Source organism: Pteronotus mesoamericanus, unplaced genomic scaffold (assembly GCF_021234165.1).
Source record: "Pteronotus mesoamericanus isolate MK-2021 breed Mesoamerican mustached bat unplaced genomic scaffold, CSHL_Meso_final scaffold_54, whole genome shotgun sequence".
Classification (NCBI taxonomy): Eukaryota; Metazoa; Chordata; class Mammalia; order Chiroptera; family Mormoopidae; genus Pteronotus; species Pteronotus mesoamericanus.
In genome coordinates, this window is record NW_026555321.1 from 5,302,476 (window position 1) to 5,323,054 (window position 20,579).

The following is a 20,579-nucleotide window of genomic DNA, read 5'->3' on the forward strand; positions in this document are numbered from 1 at the left end:
CTAGGCCGACCTGCTTTGGTTCTCTAAAAATGTTATAGGGAAGAAATGAGTCTAGGTGGGGCCGCTTTGGCTCTCTGAGGAGTCAGAGAAAAGGCCTTGGAGACAGGTTCAGGGTATTAGTCTGGGATGAGCTGCTTGCTGCCCGTTGCTCCCCTGGTTGCAAGCCTCGTGGAGTCCCTTGGAGTTTAGAAGAAGGAGAAGGGGGAAAGGGAAAGGCGTGGGCATGCTCCCAGGAGGGAGAGTGTACCTTTATACCTTTTAAAAAGAAACTATACCTTTAATATCAATATAATGCTTGCACGATTATCAAATACGAGGTCTGTCCAAAAGGTATATAGCCATGTACTATGAAAAATAGAGACGTTTATTGAAGATACAAGAAACATTATACATAGGACAATGACGCCTCAGTCCCCTTCAAAGTAGGTACCTTGGGACCTCACGCAGTTCTCCCAGTCGCCATCAGCTGTCCTGTCATATTTTCCTGAATCTCATGGACAGTGTGAAATCTCTTCCCTTTCAATGATGATTTTAGTTTTGGGAAAAGCCAGAAGTCGCAGGGCCCCATATCTGGGCTGTAGGGGGCACTGAATCACCTGGGTGATCTGATGTTTCACCAAAAAACTGCACAAGACATGATGCGTGTGCAGGTGCGCTGCCGTGATGCAGCTGCCAGTCACCAGGTGCCCATCGCTGTGTCCTTAGGAATCATCCCGATAGTTTCTGCAGAGGAATGTTCGAGCTTAATGTAAAATTTGATGCAGTCAAATGGTGGTGGAAACACACCTATAGGACAGCGCTAGGAGTCCTATAAAAGTATAACACGTACAGCTATGCACAGAACATAATGTGTAAACATGATAATAAATGACTTGTTGGCTGATACTGGTTTATGCAGACACTGTTTATCATTTTAGAATGTACTCTTTCTACTTGTTGAAAAAAAGAGTTTAAAACAGTATGTTGTGTTACCACGGCAACAGCCTCATACATCTCATGTTTACCATGTCTCTTAGTCATATCATTTTCTCTTGTGCTTGATTTAATCTCATGTTCTTTTGTTCCTCATGGCCTCTAAGTGCAAGATTCACTGTTGCCAGTAAGAGGCCATGTCAAGTAATTGGCCTGGAAATGAAAATAAAGGTGATTAAGGACTACAAAGGTAGAAAATCAGTGGTGGTTATTGCTCATCAGTCAGGTGTGTCTCATTCCACCATAGCTACCATTTTAAAAAACAAAAACAAAGTGACAGGCTATCAAAGGATCTGCTTTGCTGAAAGCAATGAGAATAACAGAAATTCCAGAAAGGTCTATATGAGACATGGAGAAACTTCTCATGACCTGGATTGAAGATGGGGAACAGAAATGTATCCTTCTCAGCACCATGATGATCATGACCAAAGCAAAAAGTTTATTTACTTTTTAATTAGTTGATAGAAAAGGCCCGACCCGAGCATGATGTTTAATTTACTGTTTGCTCTGGGTGGTTTAAATAATATAAAAACCATTATTTATTACATAATGTAAAAGTGAGTGTTGAGTCTGCAAATGCTGATGTGAATGAAGTCAGCCGAAGAATTTTTGGAAACTGTACATAAAGCTGATTGTAGAGGGAAATTACTTGCTAGAACAAATATTCACTTTGGAGGAAACCTTTGTACTATGAAAACAGATGCTGAAAGGACTTTCATCCATAAGGAGGCCAAATCATTGCCAGATTTTAGGGGCAGCAATCTTGCTTAGAGGCAGTGTTGCAGGCTACAAACTGAAACCCTTTGTGGTCCAGCACAGTGAGAATCCCAGGACCTTCAAGCATATTGATAAGCATACAATGCCAGTGTATGGCAGGAGCAATAAGAAGTCATGGATGACCTGACTTCTTCTTCTTCTTCTTTTTTTATTTTTTTTTTTAAGATTTTATTTATTTTGGATGGGGGAGGCGGGGAGAAAGGGAGGGAGAGAAACACCAATGTGTGGTTGCCTCTCGCACGCCCCCTACTGGGAGCCTGAACCTGGCCCACAACCCAGGCATGTGCCCTGACCAGGAATTGAACCTGCGACCCTTTGGTTTGCAGGCCAGCTCTCAATCCACTGAGCTACACTGGCCAGGGCATGGCGTCTCTTCTAAGATGCCTCCCTGGCCAGCAAAATGGAAAAGTACTATTTGGAAAATAACATACCTTTCAAGGTTTTGATTATTGTTGATAATACTGCCAGACATCCTCCTTTTGGTGATCTTCATTGAATATCAAAGCCATATTTCTCCCTTCAAACACCACCTCTTTGATCCAACGAAAGAATGAAGGCATTATAGCAGCTGTTAAGACCTAGTACCCGAGGAGGACCTCTTTCTAGGCCATGGCTACCACTGAGGAAGACACTGATGCAGTTCTGGAAGGATTACAACCTCCATGACTGCATCAGGGACCCTGCTTGGGGGGGTGTCAACTAAGGAGTGTATGAAGGCCACCTGGGAGACGATACGCAAAAAGGTTGTCCATGACTTCAGAGGATTTGCCAATGAAGAGGTTGCAAAAATCAACAAGGCTGTGCTTGAGATAGCAAACAAATTCCACCTGAGTGTGGATGGGGATGGCATTGAGGAGATTCTAGAGGAGGTTCCTGATGAATTGAATAATGAGTGTTGGAACTAGCATGAGAAGGCATAGCTGAAGAAGAGGCAAGAGAAAAGGAAACTACAGGAGAAGAAAAACAACCCCTCACCCAAGAAAATCACAGTGAAGGTTTAGCAAAAGCTTTTACAGACCTCAAAAAACTCCTTTAAATGTTTGAAAACATGGACCCCCAACACCAAAAGGTTTTCATTAATATAGAGGAATATTCATGGTGCATTACCTGCCTACAAGCAAATCTATGGTGAAAAAAAAAACTAAGCAAACCACCATGGACATATTTCTGTAAAGAGTGATGCCTACTCAAGAAGAGCCTCAGGCAGGTCCGTCGGGAGGTGTTCCAGAAGCACATTGTCACAGGGGATAACAGCTCCAGGCATGTTATGGCGGCTGAAGATGCTCCAATGGGACAAGATGTGGCGGTGGAAAACAGTGATACTGGTTATCCTGGCGCTCTGCCCCCACCCCCCTTATTTTTTTAATCAGACTTAGGCTTCATTTTATTTACTAAAGATTAATTTTAGACCACATGAACTTGAAAAACATTTGGGTTAGTTTCTATTTATGAATTTAAATTAATTTTGATAGTACCATCTGAAGGTAGAAAATTATCTCACTTTACAAAACACACACAGACATACACAAAGATCCTTTAGCCATGGGGCAAACGCACTAGTTTATAAAAGAACAGATTTTTCCCTGGAGGCATTTACAATTTATATCTGTATAACTTGACAAGTCAAGTTACAAATAACCTTCTCCCCTTTAAAAATAAGGACAGCCAATTTTATACCTTGAAGAATTGAGTTGACCCTAAATGACCTCATAAGTTGATCTATTTTTCTAAATCTTTGAAGCTTTAAGAAACCAGTCAAATGTTTTCCATTCATTCTGCCTGATTTTATAAACAGCTTTTTCTCTTTGTGTGCACAGAAATTAATTTAAAGGGATTAATTTAATACTGGGAGGTACTATTTCCCATGTTAATTTTGAGATCTGTAGAGTCAGGACAAACTTCTGGGAAACCCTGCCTTTACATTCATATCTCCAGACAAGCTAATGCGGTGAATATCCCTGTAAGACTGCTTTAAACCCTAGGGGAATTCTATTTCCTCAGGCAACCCCCCAAAGATGCTTAATCATTTAAGAAGACCTGAGCAAGGGCCACTGAGAGCTGGAACCATGACACTCTCCAAGGCATGGTCCCCCACCTCAGGCACCTTTTTCAGGGTGAGCCCATTCCCAGGTGCCCTGCCTACCCTCCTCCCTGCAGGGCCCCTGCCGGCTTCTCCAGGATCAGCTGTGCCACCACAGTGGTCCACCCTGGCACCCGTCTCCGCCACTCTGGATTCAGGGATCTGAAACAACTGTCATGACCCCATTGGCTATTCCAGTTGGGGAAACAAGGGTCCTTTCTCTTTCTGAGCTAAAGAGGGCTCAGTCTCATTTAACCAGCAAAGATTTCGTTCAGACTCTCAGTAAGCAATCCAATTAAAAAGCCAAATTAAAAGCAGCAACCCATTCTTTTTTCCTTTTTCCTGTGTTATCTCTACCCTACCCACCTTAAGGATTTTCAAAGAACAGCTCAAATAAAGTCATGGCCTGCTACTTACAGCAAAGAGGCCCCAAATTTCAAGAGGAACTCACCCGGTGGGGCACAGTGGCCTTTGTACCTAGCACCAGGTCCAGGTCTGCAGTGTGGTCCTGCGTGGGCAGCCTCGGAATCCTGCCAGTTACACCAAGTGTATGGCAACGTAAGAACATCCAAACCTGCAGAGAATTTTAATGAGTTTATTTGATCCAACCTGATGACATGCTGGGGAGCAAGATCTCAGATGTTCCCTGTGTATCTTTGTTTGTTAACAAAGAGTTTAAAAAGTGAAAAAATAAAATTTAAAACCAGAAAGAATCTTACAGGGTAAGGATATAAAAATATTTTTGTACAGTTTTACAGTGTGTTTGTATTTTAAGCTAACTTATTACAAAAGAATTGAAAAATTAAAAAAATTAAAGTTTATAAAGTAACAATGTCATAGTAAGCTAAAGTTAACTTGTTGTTGAAGAAAAAAGTTTTAAATAAATTGCTGTAAGCGAAATGTACAGTGTTTTTAAAGCCCATAGCAGGATATAGTAATGTCCTAGGTCTTCACATTCACTCACCCAGAGCAGCTTCCAGTCCTGCAAGCTCCATTCACAGGAAGTGCCTATACAGGTGCCGTTTTTTATCTTTTATACCATAATTTTACTGTGCCTCTTCTATGTTTAGATACACAAATACTTACCATTGTGTTATAGTTGCCTGCAGTATTAAGTACAGTAGCATGCTGTGCAGGTTCAGAACGTAGGTGTATAGTAGCTCTCTGTCTAGGTTTGTTTAGGACACTAATGGTAGCCCAAAGAAAATCACCTAGTGGTGCCTTTCTCAGAACTTACCCCACTTGTTAAATGACACGCATGACTGTGCTTGAAAATAACAGTGGCCATTACCAAAAGCATGATCATCCTTGTTTTCTGATGGTATTACAGCTTTAGAGGAAGTAATTATTCCTACAGTTATCTATTTAGATTATTGACTATGTTTTTTATAAAAATTTAAACCCAGAGTTTTCTGATTCCAAATTTCATTTTCTTAACCAATAAGTCTTGTTACTAGAATATTTCCTTTGTTTTCTAAGTTAATTGTAACATTTTAAATTGAGCATTGTGTTAAAGTTTTGAAAAAAGATTTTATTTATTTACTTTTAGAGAGAGGGGAAGGGAAAGAGAAAGAGGGAGAAAAACATCAATGTGTGAGAGATACATCAATTGATTGCCCCTTGCATGCCCCCAACTGGGGACCCGGCCCACAACCCAGACATGCGCCCTGACTGGAAATCAAATTGGCGACCTTTTGGTTCTTAGGCTTGCACCAAATCCACCGAGTCACACGAGGCAGAACAAATTTAGCATTTTAAATAGGTGACTTATAGTCACGGTTCATAATTGAAAAGATATAAAAGGGTATACAGTACCCTTTCCAAAAATCTCCTTCCCCTGAATCTTACTTATCTAGTCTGCTCATCTCAGGTAGCCACTAAATCAGAACGATTTTTTTCCTAATCAAGTTTTATGACAGTGATTGTATAACAAAAATATTCTATAGTTACTATTCTATTGAGTTTATTCCAGTACGTTTATTTGTTCGTGTAATGAGTGAATTATATGCTTAAATGTGCTTGTGGTGAATATAATGGTCTTGTCACCACAGGGTGAAATTTGAAAGAGAATGTCCATCTCTAAAGTGATGCCTGGTAGAAGCTATCGTACATAGTTGCCAATGAATGCCCAGGATTTATGCACCTCTGCTGCATATTGGATGTCCTTAAGCATGTTATTTAGATAACTTTATTCCTTTTCATTGTTTCAGCTAGTTATGGTTAGTAGTGATTATCAGCAATCTCTAGCCCCAGGCTGCCTATGTTTAGATGCCATTCTACCACTTGCTAGTCTAGGCAAGTTTCTTTCTTTTATTTTCTTTTTTTAAAGATTTTATTTATTTATTTTTAGAGAGAGGTGGGAAGTGATGGAGAAAGGGAGAGAAACATCAGTGTGTGGTTGCCTCTCATGCACCCCCTAGTGGGGGCCTGGCCTGCAACCCAGGCATGTGCCCTGACTGGCAATCAAACCAGTGACCCTTTAGTTTGCAGGCTGGCACTCACTCTACTGAGCCACACCAGCCAGGGCTTTTTTTTTTTTCTGTTAAATTTCTTAATCTAATACCCCAACATAAGGTAGAGAATTAAATTAACATGTGATGCACTTATTATAAACTGGCCAGCACAACATGAGGCTTTGTTGCTGTTAGTATTATTAATAACTACGTTGCTTTAATGATTCCTGATTGTACTGGAAGACCAAGTATTTAGACATTGGTTGATACATTATTTCTTGTTGCAGTTGGAGGAACAATTTTTACAAATCCTAGGAGTGCAACCCTGGGGCTAGATACCTGTGTAATGACTCAGGAAGATTGCCCAGTTTGTTGGGAAATATGATTATAATCTTTTAAATATGCCTGTAACAGAGTTTTGAACTGTAGAATGGTATGTTTACTCCGCTTAGCAACTGGTAGGCAGAAGAATCACTTCCCAGAGATGCCCACGTCATAATCCCCAGAATTTGGGAATATCTTACTTTACAGAGCAGAGGGACTTTGCAGATGTGATAATTTAAGGGTGTTGAGATGGCGAGATTATTCTGGATTATCATAGTGAGTACAGTGAAATCACGCAGGTGAAAAGTGACAGTCAGGCAGGAGAGTCAGAGAAGTTGGAGAGAGTTGAAAATGCTGTATGCAGCTGGCTTAAAAGATGGAAGAAGGGGCCATGAGCCAAGGGTTGTAGGCTGCATCATGAAGTAGAAAAAGGCTAGGAAATAGATTCTCACCTAGAGTGTCCAGAAGGAACACAGCCCTGCCAAAAGCTTGATTTTTTTTTTTTTTTTTAATCCAGTAAAACCCATTTGGACTTTGAATTCCAAAACTGTGTAATAATAAATTTGTGTAGTTTCGAGCCACTAAGTTTCTGGGACTTTGTTATAGCAGCAGTAGGAAACTAACACATCAAACAAGCAAATGTGTACTAACCAGGTGGATGATGTCCAAAGTGGTTCAGGATGAACCACTGTTAACGTGCATCAGAGTCATTCCCATAGGGTGACCACCATGTCCTCTAATAAGATTTTAGACAAGGACACTCTGCTTCCTACAGAAGTGAATCCTGCGCCCCTCTTGGCATGTATAAAATGTGTGACACTTGTATATTCAGATATGTGGACTGTGCCCCTGTAAGGTAGTGTATGTGATGTACAATCAACACATCACGGATGAAGGTAATAAATACGTGAGCATAAGTATATTTGTGGAGCGTACATAAGGAATGGAGTGAGAGCTGCCCTACACCGAGGCAAGGTGTGTAGTCCTGTCAAACAAGTGAACGCCTTGAGTGAATTTTGGTTGCTTGTAAAGGAATCATAATGCAGTGTACTTTAAACAGCTTTAGATTTACTTAGTAGTTCTTCATCTTAACATAAACAAATACTTTGAACTAAAAAGGACTTTTGAAGTCTTATAACCTGTGATACTGTGTAGTGTTTCATATAACATTGTATTAAATGAACCGTATACAAATCGAAGCGAATGTGTAATCAGCCATCCCAATCGGGCCATTTTTCTCTTTGGACGAGTGTTTATCATCACATGTCCTACAGTATTTGCTTAGTTTCTGAGAAAAGATGGTTAATTCTGTCCATTTTACTCGGAGCTTTTTGAGTATTCAGTTATTCCCAGGAGAAGGTCCTAAATGCTTTGAGGTGGATAGTATGGACTGATTGATGTTTGCAGCCTCTCAGACTTCAGCGCGCATTGGGGTCACCTAGAGGGCTTGTTGAAGTGTGGTTGCTGGGCCCCCTTGAGTTTCTGATTGAGTAGGTCTGTAGTGGGGCTGCAGAACATGCATTTCTGACCACTTTCCAGGTCATGCTGAAGCTGCTGGTCTGGGAACCATGCTGAATTTTTTATTATTTTGAATATTCAGACAAATATGTGAACTTCCCCATATCAACACTTTCTTAAGGGTTTGTTTGTTTATTTTTAGAGAAAGGGGAAAGGAGGGGGAAAAAGAGGGAGAGAAACACCACAGTGTGAGAGAAACATCAGTCAGTTGCCTTTTGCACGCCCCCAACAGGGGACCTGGCCCACAACCCAGGCACGTGCTCTGACCGGGAATCACCCAGCGACCTTTCACTTTACAGGATGATGCACAACCCCCTGAGCCATGCCGTTCAGGGTCCACTACCACCTTTTATAGACATGTTTCCTCAGAGAAGAGGGATGGCACATAGCAGGGGCTACGCACCATTATTTGGCCATAACTTGGCCACTCCTAATAGCCCCCGCTTAAAGCTCATTGCTCACCTCTGCCATTTGGGCAGCCATTACTGAAGACCATTTGCTGTTGTGTAACACCATAAAGAAAAAAGTAGATTCTGTGTGGTCTTAACTTCATCAGTGAGGTAGAAATTGGAACAAGTTTTCCAAGTTGTATTGATGCCCTTGAGGGTCTGATTTTGTACTATTTTGAACAATAGAAGTACAGAGTTTTAAAACTTTGTGTTTTCCTGGTTATGCCTAAACAGCTGTCATCTGTCCGACTTTGTGGAGTAAAAACTATAGTCCCAACATGGAAGCATAAGAGGGTGGAAAAAACCCAGCCGGCTCTCCCTTTTAGCAGAGATTTAGCTGGAATAGGCTACCCCTTGTTTTACAGCTCAGGCTGAGTCTTTGATGCTTTCACACCTCATGCAAACAGGTTTTAGGCCCTAGGAAATACATGCCTGTTGGATTAAAAATATTGTTAAATGACAGAAGCTTCAAAAAAAAATATTGTCATGTGTTTCTTAACAATGGATACGTTTTGAGAAATGCATTAGGTTACTTCATCATCATGGGAACACCATAGAGTGCACTTACACAAACCTAAATGACAGAGCCTACAACACACCTAGCCCATAAGCCTACTACTGCTCCTAGGCCACAAACCTGTATAGCATTCTACTGTGCTGAATAGTGTAGGCAACTGTAGTACAATGGTAAGAATATGTGTATCTAAACATAGAAAAGATACAGTAAAAATACAGTATAAAAGAGAAATGATACACCTGGATAGGGCACTTACCACGAATGGAGCTTACAGGACTGAAAAATTAGCGCTAAGTCAGTGAGTGAGTGGAAAGTGAATGTGAAGGCCTGGGGCACTACGGTGATGTACTGCGCTAGGACTTGGACGGACCACGGTGCACGGTGATAAGAATTTTTCAGCTCCAGTATCATCTTTTGGAACCATCCTCATATATCAGTTTGTTGTTGACGGAAACTTCATTATGAGGCACGTAACTGTCATTTTTTGTTAATTTTATTGCATGTTGTAGATTTCCTTGAGGTTAGCTTTGGTACTTGTTTTAAAGTTGTATATGAGGACTTTTAAAATAAATGCTTCGAATTCAACCAAGGTAGGGCTGTCACATCTTGGGTTCCCTGTTGCTTGGGATTCATCCCATCTGAGGAAGCTGGACTTCGGAGATTTTAGTCAAAGGTGGTTTGGGACGTGAACTCACAATGGTTATATTTCTCAACTCTGTCGGTGCTTTTGCATTTCCGAGCCAGAAAAGGAAGTGAAGAATCAAAACATGAAAGGTACATTCAGGAGATAAAGCTAAAAATAGGACTAGCAACTAGTATACTATATACATACCAAAAACCAGCTGTACACTTTAATAAAATATTGCTATTTATGTTAACTTTAGACTTCATTAATAATAGAACCTTCTTTAATGTATTTCAGTTAGAACCTAGACTGACATTTCAGGAAGCTGTGTTATTAAAAGAATTATGAATGGGGATTAAATAGAAGAGGAAATTAAACGAATAAAAGTCTAGAAGTTCACTCAGAGGTATTAGCATTGAAATTGTTGGTGGAGAGGAATTTCTAAATGAGTTGAGGACATAAATAGTTTCTAATAGGGAAATCATTTGAAGAACAAACGTTACAGGGTCTTTAAGGAAAAAATGCCCCAAACACTTGACTTTAGAATAAAAAGCTACAGTCGTTTAATACAGAAACAACAAGGCTTGAGATCTATTTATGGAAACAGATTGAACTTTATATTTTGTTAGGCTGACTAGGAAAAATAATACAAAAGACAGTAAGACCATTGATTTTTTTTTTTTTTTCCTTAATTTGACTTTTTTTCACTCCTGAGAATTTTGAGTTTTTGGAGATCACAAGATGATCCCTGTGAGACAAGATTCTGCTCCCTCCTTGGCAGCCAAATGAAAGGGCTTCCAGGACACTGTGCACGCTCTCCACCTCCCATCTCACTGGCTGCTTGCCCTTTTTTGGGGGGGGGCGGGGAGCTTATTCTTTGCCCCAGAGTAGTTTACTCAGTCCCTCTTTTTTTTTTCTCCACTCACTCCTTAGGTGATCCTCTCCTTAAATAGCTTTACCTAACAGTTGTACCCTGGGAAGCCCCCTATTAATATCTCCATCCTGGATCTCTTCTTAGTTCCATCTTTGTGAATCAACTCAGTTATCAACTTGGATGTTCAAAAGGTATTCAGGCTTAATGTATTCAATTGTACTCTTTAAAAAATATATTTATTACTAATTTTAGAGAGAGAGAGGAAGGAAGAGAGAAAGAAACATCAGTTTGTTGTTCCACTTATTTATATATTCATTGGTTGCTTCCTGTATGTTCCCTGACCGGAGATCAAGTGCACAGCCTTGGCATATCGGGACGTTGCTCCAACCAGCTGAGCAGCCTGGCCAGGGCTCAGTCGCACTCTTGATTTTCTCCACATCAACTCCTTGTGCCCTTCCCCAGGTCAAGAAATTCCTTGGCAAAAAATCTTCAGCTTTTCTCTCACACTTTATATCTGATACACCAGAAAATGCTTAGCTTAGTTAGGCTCTCCCTTCAGAATGTTCCCAGAGAGTTCCTGCCTCTTCCATTTCTTCTCTCCTGTTGTCATAACGTAAGTGTGACTGTTTCCCTTTAGCCTCCACAACTCCAACTAGAGATTTATGTTAACCTGACAGGTGAAAAATGATTTCACTGGTTTCAATGTGGATTTCTCTGATGGAGGGTGAATGTCTTTTGGTATGTTTAAGGACTGTTGGCATTTTTTTCTTTTGTTAACTATGTTCATGTCATTTGCTCATTTTTTTTTCTTCTAGGGATGATGGACATTTGTTAGCAATTTTGTAGCTTTCTATGTATTAGGGAGGTCAGCCCTTTCTTTTCTGTGTAATATGAGTTGCAAATATTCCCTTTTTTGCATTTTTTTCTTTTTGTCTTGACCGATCAAAATTTCTTAGTTGAAGGATACGTATTTAACTTAACAGGTGCAGCCAGATTGCCTTTCAGGAACACTGTATTACTTAATATACCCCCATATTTTATGTGCTTCTTTCTCTTCCATTCTTCCCCACTTGGTTTTTAATTAAACATTTTTTAATCTTACAATTAGCACAAACACTTGAATTTTTATCTCCAGAGTTTTTGTGAAATTGAGAATAATTTTAAATATAGTGTATTTTTCAAAGATATCCATATGCTTTATTTTAAAAATTATTTTTTACTGTTCTTTCTGAATTCAGATCCATTGTTAAGTATGCTGCAGGTTTAACTGTTAAAAAATGTCTTTTCCATAAAAGTGGGTTTTTTATTGTTAATCTCACAAACTTAAATAAATTTAAGAACTATTCCTTAGGAACATAGTATATATAGTTGTTTTCCATTGCCAGCCTTGGAGTGATTTTGTTGTAGTTTGATGACCCTTTCTCGTATTTTGACCCTATGATCTAGCACCCTTTGTATATATTTTTTTGTAAGCTCCATTGAAGCATGGACAATATATTGTAGTTATAAAGAGCCTCAACTTCATATGGTACCAAAAGCACTCTAATTCCTCCTGATTTTCTGCATAGCAATTATACTGTCATTTTTATTATTTAATAACAGGCAATCTAGAAATCATTTTTGTGAATTTGAAAGTACATTGTTAACTTTTGGTAGCAGCTTATTTTTCTAATTATATAGATTGGTGTGTGTATATTTATATGTGTTTTCTTATGGACACTAATTGAGCAGTGAGAAATTATGAGTTGGATTCATTGGACACAAGGGTGAAGGCTCTAGGATTAAAATTTGACTTTGGCTCAAACAAAAACCTGTACACACATATGTTCATAGTGTCATTATTAATAATAGCTAAAAAGTGGAAACAACGCACATGTTCATCAGCTGATGGATGGATGAACAAAATATGGTAATTTATGCAATAAATACTATTTGGCAATAAGAGGAATGAAGTATTAATACATGCTATAACGTGCATAAACCTTGGGAACATTATGTTTAATAAAAGAAGCCAGTTACAAAAGGCCATGCATTGTGTGAGACCACTTACATCAAGTGCCCCAAGTAGGCAAATCCCTAGAGACAGAAGTAGATTGAGTAGTGGTTGTAAGGGGCTTGGGAGATGGGAGTGATGAGTAGATGCTAATGGGTTTGAGTTCTTCTGGGGGTGATGAAAATGTTCTGGAATTGGTAGTTGTGAAGGCTGCACAACTCGGAATACAAAAGCCTACTAAAAACCAGTTGCATACTTTAAAAGGTGAATTTTATGGTACACATATTAATATCTCAGTAAAACTGTTATAAAAGTTGGTCTCAGAAAATGGATGTATGTATATTGTAAATTTAATGTGAGAGAGTAACAAATGAAAATAAATTGACAGAAACTCTTCAGTCTTCTGTAATAGTGTAAGCAAAGGATGGTATGATTTGCAGGGGAGAGAAGGATAAACCGGAATTTACTCTTAAGCACATAGTGGGGTTAAGAGTTAAAATACTTCTGGCAAATTAATATTGGGTAATGGTATGTTTCGAGAAATACTTAAAGTTTTATATTAAACAGTGATGTTCTTTACATGGGTTGTTTTTAATGCACAATTTCTTTAAATAGGTCAGTCTTATGAAATTCGGATGCTGGATAATCGGAAAATGGGAGATATGCCTGAAATCACTGGAAAATTGGTAAAGGTAAGGTCAATAAAAAGTTTATTTATTTTAACTTTAAAAAGTAATGACTACTTTAAAGCCCCTAATTTTTGAGGTAATGTGAAAGTCCTTTGGAAAGGTAACAGAAAAATTACTTGGAGCTATGTGGGCAAAGACCCACCACCACTACAAAAACTAATTTTCTCTTTAAAGGTAAAGGATAATGTGAGAAAAATCTGTTAAAATAAAAAGTCCTTTATTTCGCCTCTTAAAATTTCTGTAAATAAAATTTGAAATCTGTTCATCCTACTGATGTATCTCAATGAAGAAGTCAGTCGTTCCAGGTATAGGAAGTATAGCCATTGGCCAGCTAAGTCACTGCTTTTAGGATATATCTACAGAACTGTCCCCTCCCCTCCCATTGTCATGCAAGGTGGGTCCTTCTAGCCTCTACCTATCATGCATCACAGTTTATTATAAATTCCATAGCATTACAGGGCCTGGGTTATGGAAGAAGCTTATGTAATTAGGAAAAGGCAAAATTTCAGGGTGGTTAAATGTTAGCAAAAAAGAAGCAGGCATGAGTTCTCTTGATGCTTCCATCTCCCCACAGAGAGGCATGTCAGGTGCTGCTGGGCCCTTAGTAAGAAGAGACATTCCATTGGAAAGATTCTGCCCTCTGGATCTGCCTTTTTGGAGGGCGAGCATGTGACAGGCAGCCTTGGTAGGGCAAGTGAATACTGATACTAATGCTAACAAGTTTGGGGTATTTAGGTAAGCCAGCTGCTCAGCACCTGGATGCCTCAGAGTGGTCAGGATATTTAAGTACACCCATTCCTGGGGCGAGAAGCCCTCCATCCTGTGAGAGGTTGAGGGAAAAGATAAAGGGTCAGGTCCCCACTGGATCATTTTCTTGCCAACTCGGAGTGAGCTCCAACTTTCTCCTTCTGACTCAGGGACTCCCTGCATACTGGGATCAGAAGGCTAGGTTATTTGCCCATTCTCACATTGGTCATCTACACTTTGAGTCTGTCATGTCTGTGTTCCATCAGTGGGTTTGGTCATTTCCCTAGAGGGTGAGTCAGATGGTTGCCTTTTTTAAAATTCCCCCCTATTGGCATTCTGACCTGTAGCAAGCTCTGATGAGATTCACGATTTTAGGAAGTCATCAGCAGTGTTCTTTCTCAGGGAGCAAGCCTCATTTGGGCTGACTGGACTCGTGTGGCAAAGAACTACTGCTTGCTCCATGAGCCAGACTAACAGCTCTCATTTGCTAGTGTCTAGGAAACTTAGAAAAGTGAAGATTTTCTTGGCGTGCCCTGGTCCCAGCTGGCTTGCTCTCAGACAAAGCATTGGGCATGGGGCTTACCTTTGGACAGAGTCAACTAGTGGTATTTTTTTCTAAGGGAAGATGTGGGTGCATACCCTGTGACTGTGAAAGTTACATTTGATGACTCTGGGATGCTGACTTTTTAAAAAATCACCGTAAAAGGGTTGAAATCTGTTTTAATTATAAAAATTAATTTTAATAAAATGGAATGGGGCTTGATAGACTCATACCCAGAAAGAGAGAGATTGGTGTAATGAATCCACATGTATTTATCATGTAGTGGATGTAATAAACCCACCTGTGCCCTGGCTGGTGTGACTCAGAGGATTGAGCTTTGGCTTGTGAACCAAAGGGACACTGGTTCAATTCCCAGTCAGGACACATGCCTGGCTTGTGGGCCAGGTCCCCAGTGGGGGGCACATGAGAGGCAACCACACTCTGATCTTTCTCTCCCTTTCTCTCCCTCTTTCTTCCTCCCTTCCCCTCTCTCTAAAAATAAATAAAATCTTTAAAAAAAAAGAAAAAACCACTTGTATCATTTAGCAGTTAACAGTTTGCCGGTCTTGTTTCATCTATTCCCCTATGTGTGTTTATTCTTTTCTTTTTGCTTGACTATGAAATTTACTAATTCATAATTTTAACTCAGCTGAGTTTATCATTCATGACTATTTCATGTTCTCAGGAAAATAAAATAAACTTTGGCACTGAGATCAAAAGCCAAAATTAAGTTTCCATCAAAGCAGTGAAGCAAGTCAGTTCTGAAGCGGTGTATTATTTATCAATGAAGACAAACTGGCTTTCTAGGGCAGTTTGCCAAATAGGTGGTAAGATTTAGGAATAAGCAGTTGACAGTGAGACTTAATGTTTAAAATATTTTTGGCAACCTAGCTTGTCAAATAAACCTGGAATGGCAGAGTTAAGTAGTTGTGTGATTGCTTTTAGCTCAACTTCCTTGGATTGCATTTCAAATTAAAACTTGTAAAAATATTTAATATACAACATTAGTGCAAAGTAAGAAATTAAGGCCCTGGCCAGGTTGCTCAGTTGGTTAGAGCATTGTCCCTATATGCCAAAGTTGCAGGTTCAGTCCCTGGTCAGGGCACATACAAGAATCAACCAATGAATGCATTAATAAGTGGAACAATAAATCAATGTTTCTCTTTCTCCCCCTCCCCCTGACCATACCCCCTTCTCTCTCTTTTAAAATCAGTACATTAAATTTTAAAGAAATCAAGTAGAGAAACCATCTAGCTTATGAGGGCATTTATATTGAGAGCATTAGTATCCCTAAATAGTTTGCTTAAAAATTGGAAAGCGTTAATTTTAAAAGGTCTTAAATCAGTTTCATCTTCCACTTGATAAGTCACATGTCTGATTTTTGGTGGACATGTCAGAATCTACTCAGTTATGTCTTGAGAGCTTGCCGGGGGTTCAGAGCTAGTCTGCTACTGCCAAAGGCTATAGGATGAACTTCTGAGAATCAAATCCTTCAGCTAGTGGGTCCCTGAAGTATTCTGCAGCCATCCAGAATTTAATTTTCTGGCCCCATGATCTTTGACTCTATTGTCGGGGGAGCCTTGGGGATCAAATACTGGGTGCTTTGAAACTACTGGAATGTGCTTCACATAGTTAGTGATACGATTTCTGCTGGTTCTGTTTCAGTCTTATTACTAGGGCCCCTTTATCACTTGCTGGTTCTCTAGGTGTGTTCAGTCTCCTTTTAATCAGAACTTCCAGGTAACAACTTTTCCCTTCCATTTTCATTTAAGAAGTTTTCTTCTATATCTTGGGATTTTTAAACTGTGGTCCTCCTTTTATATTCTTTATTGTGTATCTTAGTCGGACCTTATATGGGGTTTAGTAAAGCTGTTAAATCTAATATGTATATTCTCATACTGTTTTCATCTGAATATTTAGATTTAACCTGGTTCTTTCTAAATATGGGATAATCAAAATCATTACATTTTTCTGTGTTGCGCTTTCTTCTGAGAGATCAACTTGCTGGTGAATGTGAACCTGGGGCCACCACCAGCCCATGTCACCGTCACTGAGGGCTTCGCCACCAGCAGGCAGTGGTGTGAAGCAGGTGCTGGGGGGTGGCCTGGGCAGGCCCTGCAGACATGATCGCAGGTGCCACGGAAGATGGGCACAGATCAGAGTGACGCCTGAGCCTTCTCCCACATCAGTCCTGACTGCTGACCTGTTTCTTTAATAATCTCAAATTAAAATATACTGCTTTTAAGTGGTTCCCTTCAAAATGTTTATCAGCTACATTTTGGACATTATTTGGGGAGTGGGGAAAGCAGGTGCACTAATGTAGTATTTATTTGTATTGCTGACTAATTATTTCCTATGCAAACCAGCAGAAAGTGTACTGGAAATAGGATTATTTTATTGCAGCATAGACTGGCAAAGTTATTTATAACTGTGTCAGAAACACGAATTAGTACAAATCTGGTATCCGAATGTGTTTTTGATGACCTGTTTAATCCTTTCCCTGGAATGAAAGAGTAGCTGGCTCCCCAAACCTGTAGAAGGTGAAGGAGGGATGAGAGGTAGAGAACGGCCCTGACCCAGAGTTTGTGGAGCTGAAGTAAAGCCTTTCCTTAGAAACTTGAGTGTTTGGATAGTTATCGTGCGTGCGTGTGTGCGTGCGTGTTTTCTTGCTTTCCTCAGACAACCTGGCTTTCAGGGGGAATAGCTGAGGGTGAATTTTGCATATAGGTTCTCCGGGTGGGGGCAGATCTCCTTTCTTCCACCCAGTTGACTATCTTTTTAAAGACATTCGATTATTAACAGTTACATTAAAATAACAGTTTTACCATTGTGCCTGGGTTTCTCTGTCTCTGTTTTACCACCTTTTTTCATTGTAGTAATTTCTGTGTTCATCCAGTGTTTTCTTCATGGAAATGGAACTCTTGCTTATAAATTTTGTGGGCATGTACTTTAATTCTGAATTGCAATATCAGATTTTTTAATAAAAGTTATACCTAATCAATCATTTTATTTAGGCTTTTTATATTTAAATTATAATTTTTTTGCACCAAATAACTGTATCAACAATGAAGGTATAAAAAAGTAAAACAGTTAACTTATAAAAATGTTTAAAGAAGAATTTGTTTTTGTATGTTCCTCTATTGTAGGAATGCTTAAGAAGTGAAAACGCTTCTGCATTTTAGCTGGAACGGTTTAAAAGTACTCATTTTCCCCACTTATTCCATAGAGCATCATAAGAGTTGTATTCCATGATAGACGACTACAGTATACAGAGCATCAGCAACTTGAAGGTTGGAAGTGGAATCGCCCAGGAGACAGACTTCTTGATTTAGGTACAATTGACCATCCGAAGACCATGGGGAGAGACGGGAAGGCATTTTAGCTGTGTCCGTGTTGGCACCATGTGTGATTGTGTGAAGAGTTCTGGAGCGGATCCTGTGTGCCATGAGTTGTTTTATAGTTTAAAACGTTGCCCCTTGGACAACACGGGGGTTAGAGGCCCTGACCCCCCTGCAGTCAAAAACTTGCATATAACTAGGCTCCTCCACAACTTAACTACCAATAGCCTGCTGTTGATCGGAAACTTTATAGATAATATAAACAGTCGATAAACACATATTTTGTAATACACATGTTATGCGTATTATAAACTGTATTCTTACAGTAAAGTAAGCTAGCGAAAAGAAAATCATAAGGAAGGGAAAATACATATACAGTATTTATTGAAGAAGTTTGCATGTAAGTGGACCGGCGCAGTTCTCACCTGTGTTGTTCAGGGGCTAATTGTAGTTTTTTGGCGCTAAAAGACCCTGAGCCAGGAATCCTATGAGTTTGAAACCATTTATTTAATTCTCAGTTGGCACCATCCATCATATTCTGAATAAAGTGGCATGGAAACCATGGTGGGAGAATGTATGATACTCAGGAGGTGGGTTTTGATGTTGAAATGGTTGAGTATTGGAGGATGTTGAAGAGTTCATCATGGAGGTATAACATTTTTCACTAGAACATAATTATAGTCAGTTGTAAGCTTTTAAATTATTCACAGTAGATGAGTTTCTCTGTAACTTCTTTTTAAAATACAGATATTCCAATGTCCGTGGGAATAATTGACACAAGGACAAATCCAAGCCAGTTAAATGCGGTTGAATTTCTGTGGGACCCTGCAAAACGCACATCTGCCTTCATCCAGGTTTGGATTTTTTACATCACTGGAAATAACTACTTTATTAGCCTACTCATTTAGAAGGCCATGGGTGAGACTGAATTCTTAATGTGTGATAGCATTTTTTAAAAAGCTTCTTTGTAAACTGTCTTGTAATGTCTTTTTTAAAATATACACTGTTAAATTTGAATTAATCTACCGTCATGACAAACTAACATATAAATGCAGTCTGATAGGTAAAGCATTAATCAGATGTTACTTTTACCACTGGTAGTAAGAATAATCAAATTTCCATTTTTCATAAGATGCATTTCTCTTGAACGAAAGCTGCCATTTAAGAGGATGTGATTGAAAAAAGTGTGCTCTTTTAAGATTCTCGGTTAAAAAACGTTCTAATACTGAGATTTTCAAACATCCACAAAAATAAGAGAATAATAATAATGAATCCACTGTAATTATCACATGGCTTCAAGAGTTAGTTGCTTCCCCTTTGTAAGTGACTGATGGAATACCTTAAAGCAACCCTCAGGCATTTCATTTCACCCATAAAAACTCAGTTTGTATCTCTGAGAGACAGGGTTTTGTTGTTTTTTTGGTTTTTTTTAAAATTAATATTATATATAAAATAAATGGTAATTCTAATACCCAGGATGTTCACATTTGTAGTGGTAGAATTAAAATGACTGAGTAGGTACTCTTATGTAGAAAAGGCATGTTGCTTAATTGCTGACCAGTCTAAGTAGACTATGGTTTTTGTGTACAGTGAAGAATCTGTGGTATTTTGAGTTTTTGTGACCTGGCAAATATTATCTCCCATCAATTAAGAGTCACTAGGGATATGGGTCATATTTGTTGAATATTTTTTCATATTGTTTCTCTAACAGGATAACTAGTTACGTAGTGAATGGAGGTAGAATAAGAGCTGGCCCTAAATCTCAGGTTGTGCACAGTAACCTGCAGGGATCAGTTTTGACTTTGAGAGTCCCTAGAAGGCAGGATGTGTGGCAGTCAGAAATTACCAAATCTGTTTACTAACCCTGCAAGGTATCCCAAAGCTATCTTCGTGGTGTGTTAGGAGAGGGTGCAGAAGTGGTGGAAGGTGAGTATTGCGCTCAGGACCTTTCGAAGGGTTGACAGAACAGTTCACATGCATACAGGCGGGACAAGCCATTGGCTTTCTGGACTGTGGAAGCTCCCCAGGCAAAGTACCCCAAGTTGTTATAGATAGGAACAGCTGTAAGATGATTACTGGGTAGAGCTGGGATAATGGCAGTAGAGGGCAAACAGTGGAATGAGTGATGAGGTGAGGGTTGCTGTGGACTGAATTTAGGCTCAGGACCCTGGGTCTGAGCCACCTACCATCTGAAGTGGAAGTTGGGGACGTAGACAGGAAGCTTCTGCACCGTTGTACCCTAGATGGGAGCAAGTCCTGCCTCAGAGGGGAGGCATTGGAATGGGGAGGAAGAGCTCATTGCCAAAGAGTTCAAAAAGGCTCAGTTGGATTTGTGAAAGGAAAACCAATATTAAAAGCAATCGGAGAAATTCATAATAGATACCTGGCTAAGATACGGGAGTTTGTTTTAAAGGACCTTGAATTTATAGAGGCGGTAGGACAGCCAGAGGAAACAAGTCAGTGGATAGTACTTTGAACCCATTTCGAATTGTGTAGGTACACTGCATCAGCACAGAATTTACTCCACGGAAGCACGGAGGTGAAAAGGGAGTGCCTTTTAGGATCCAGGTTGACACCTTTAAGCAGAATGAAAATGGAGAATACACAGATCATCTACACTCAGCTAGCTGCCAAATCAAAGTTTTTAAGGTAAGAGAACGAAACCAAGAAGGCCCAGTGTTG

General features: G+C 39.6%; 1 protein-coding gene across 4 annotated transcripts in view; it reads left to right on the plus strand.

Annotated features, from left to right (window-relative positions):
- Nucleotides 1-20,579, plus strand: part of UBP1 (upstream binding protein 1) — a 59,149-nt gene that overhangs the window by 17,133 nt on the left and 21,437 nt on the right. For all 4 annotated transcript variants that reach the window (XR_008530970.1, XM_054595479.1, XM_054595480.1 and 1 more), the window contains exons 3-6: nucleotides 13,198-13,274; nucleotides 17,786-17,891; nucleotides 18,645-18,751; nucleotides 20,394-20,546. Coding sequence is in view for 3 of the 4 variants with exons in the window: in XM_054595479.1 (XP_054451454.1) it covers nucleotides 13,198-13,274; nucleotides 17,786-17,891; nucleotides 18,645-18,751; nucleotides 20,394-20,546 (443 nt within the window). In the remaining variant the exon portion in view is untranslated. The remainder of the gene's footprint in view (nucleotides 1-13,197; nucleotides 13,275-17,785; nucleotides 17,892-18,644; nucleotides 18,752-20,393; nucleotides 20,547-20,579) is intronic.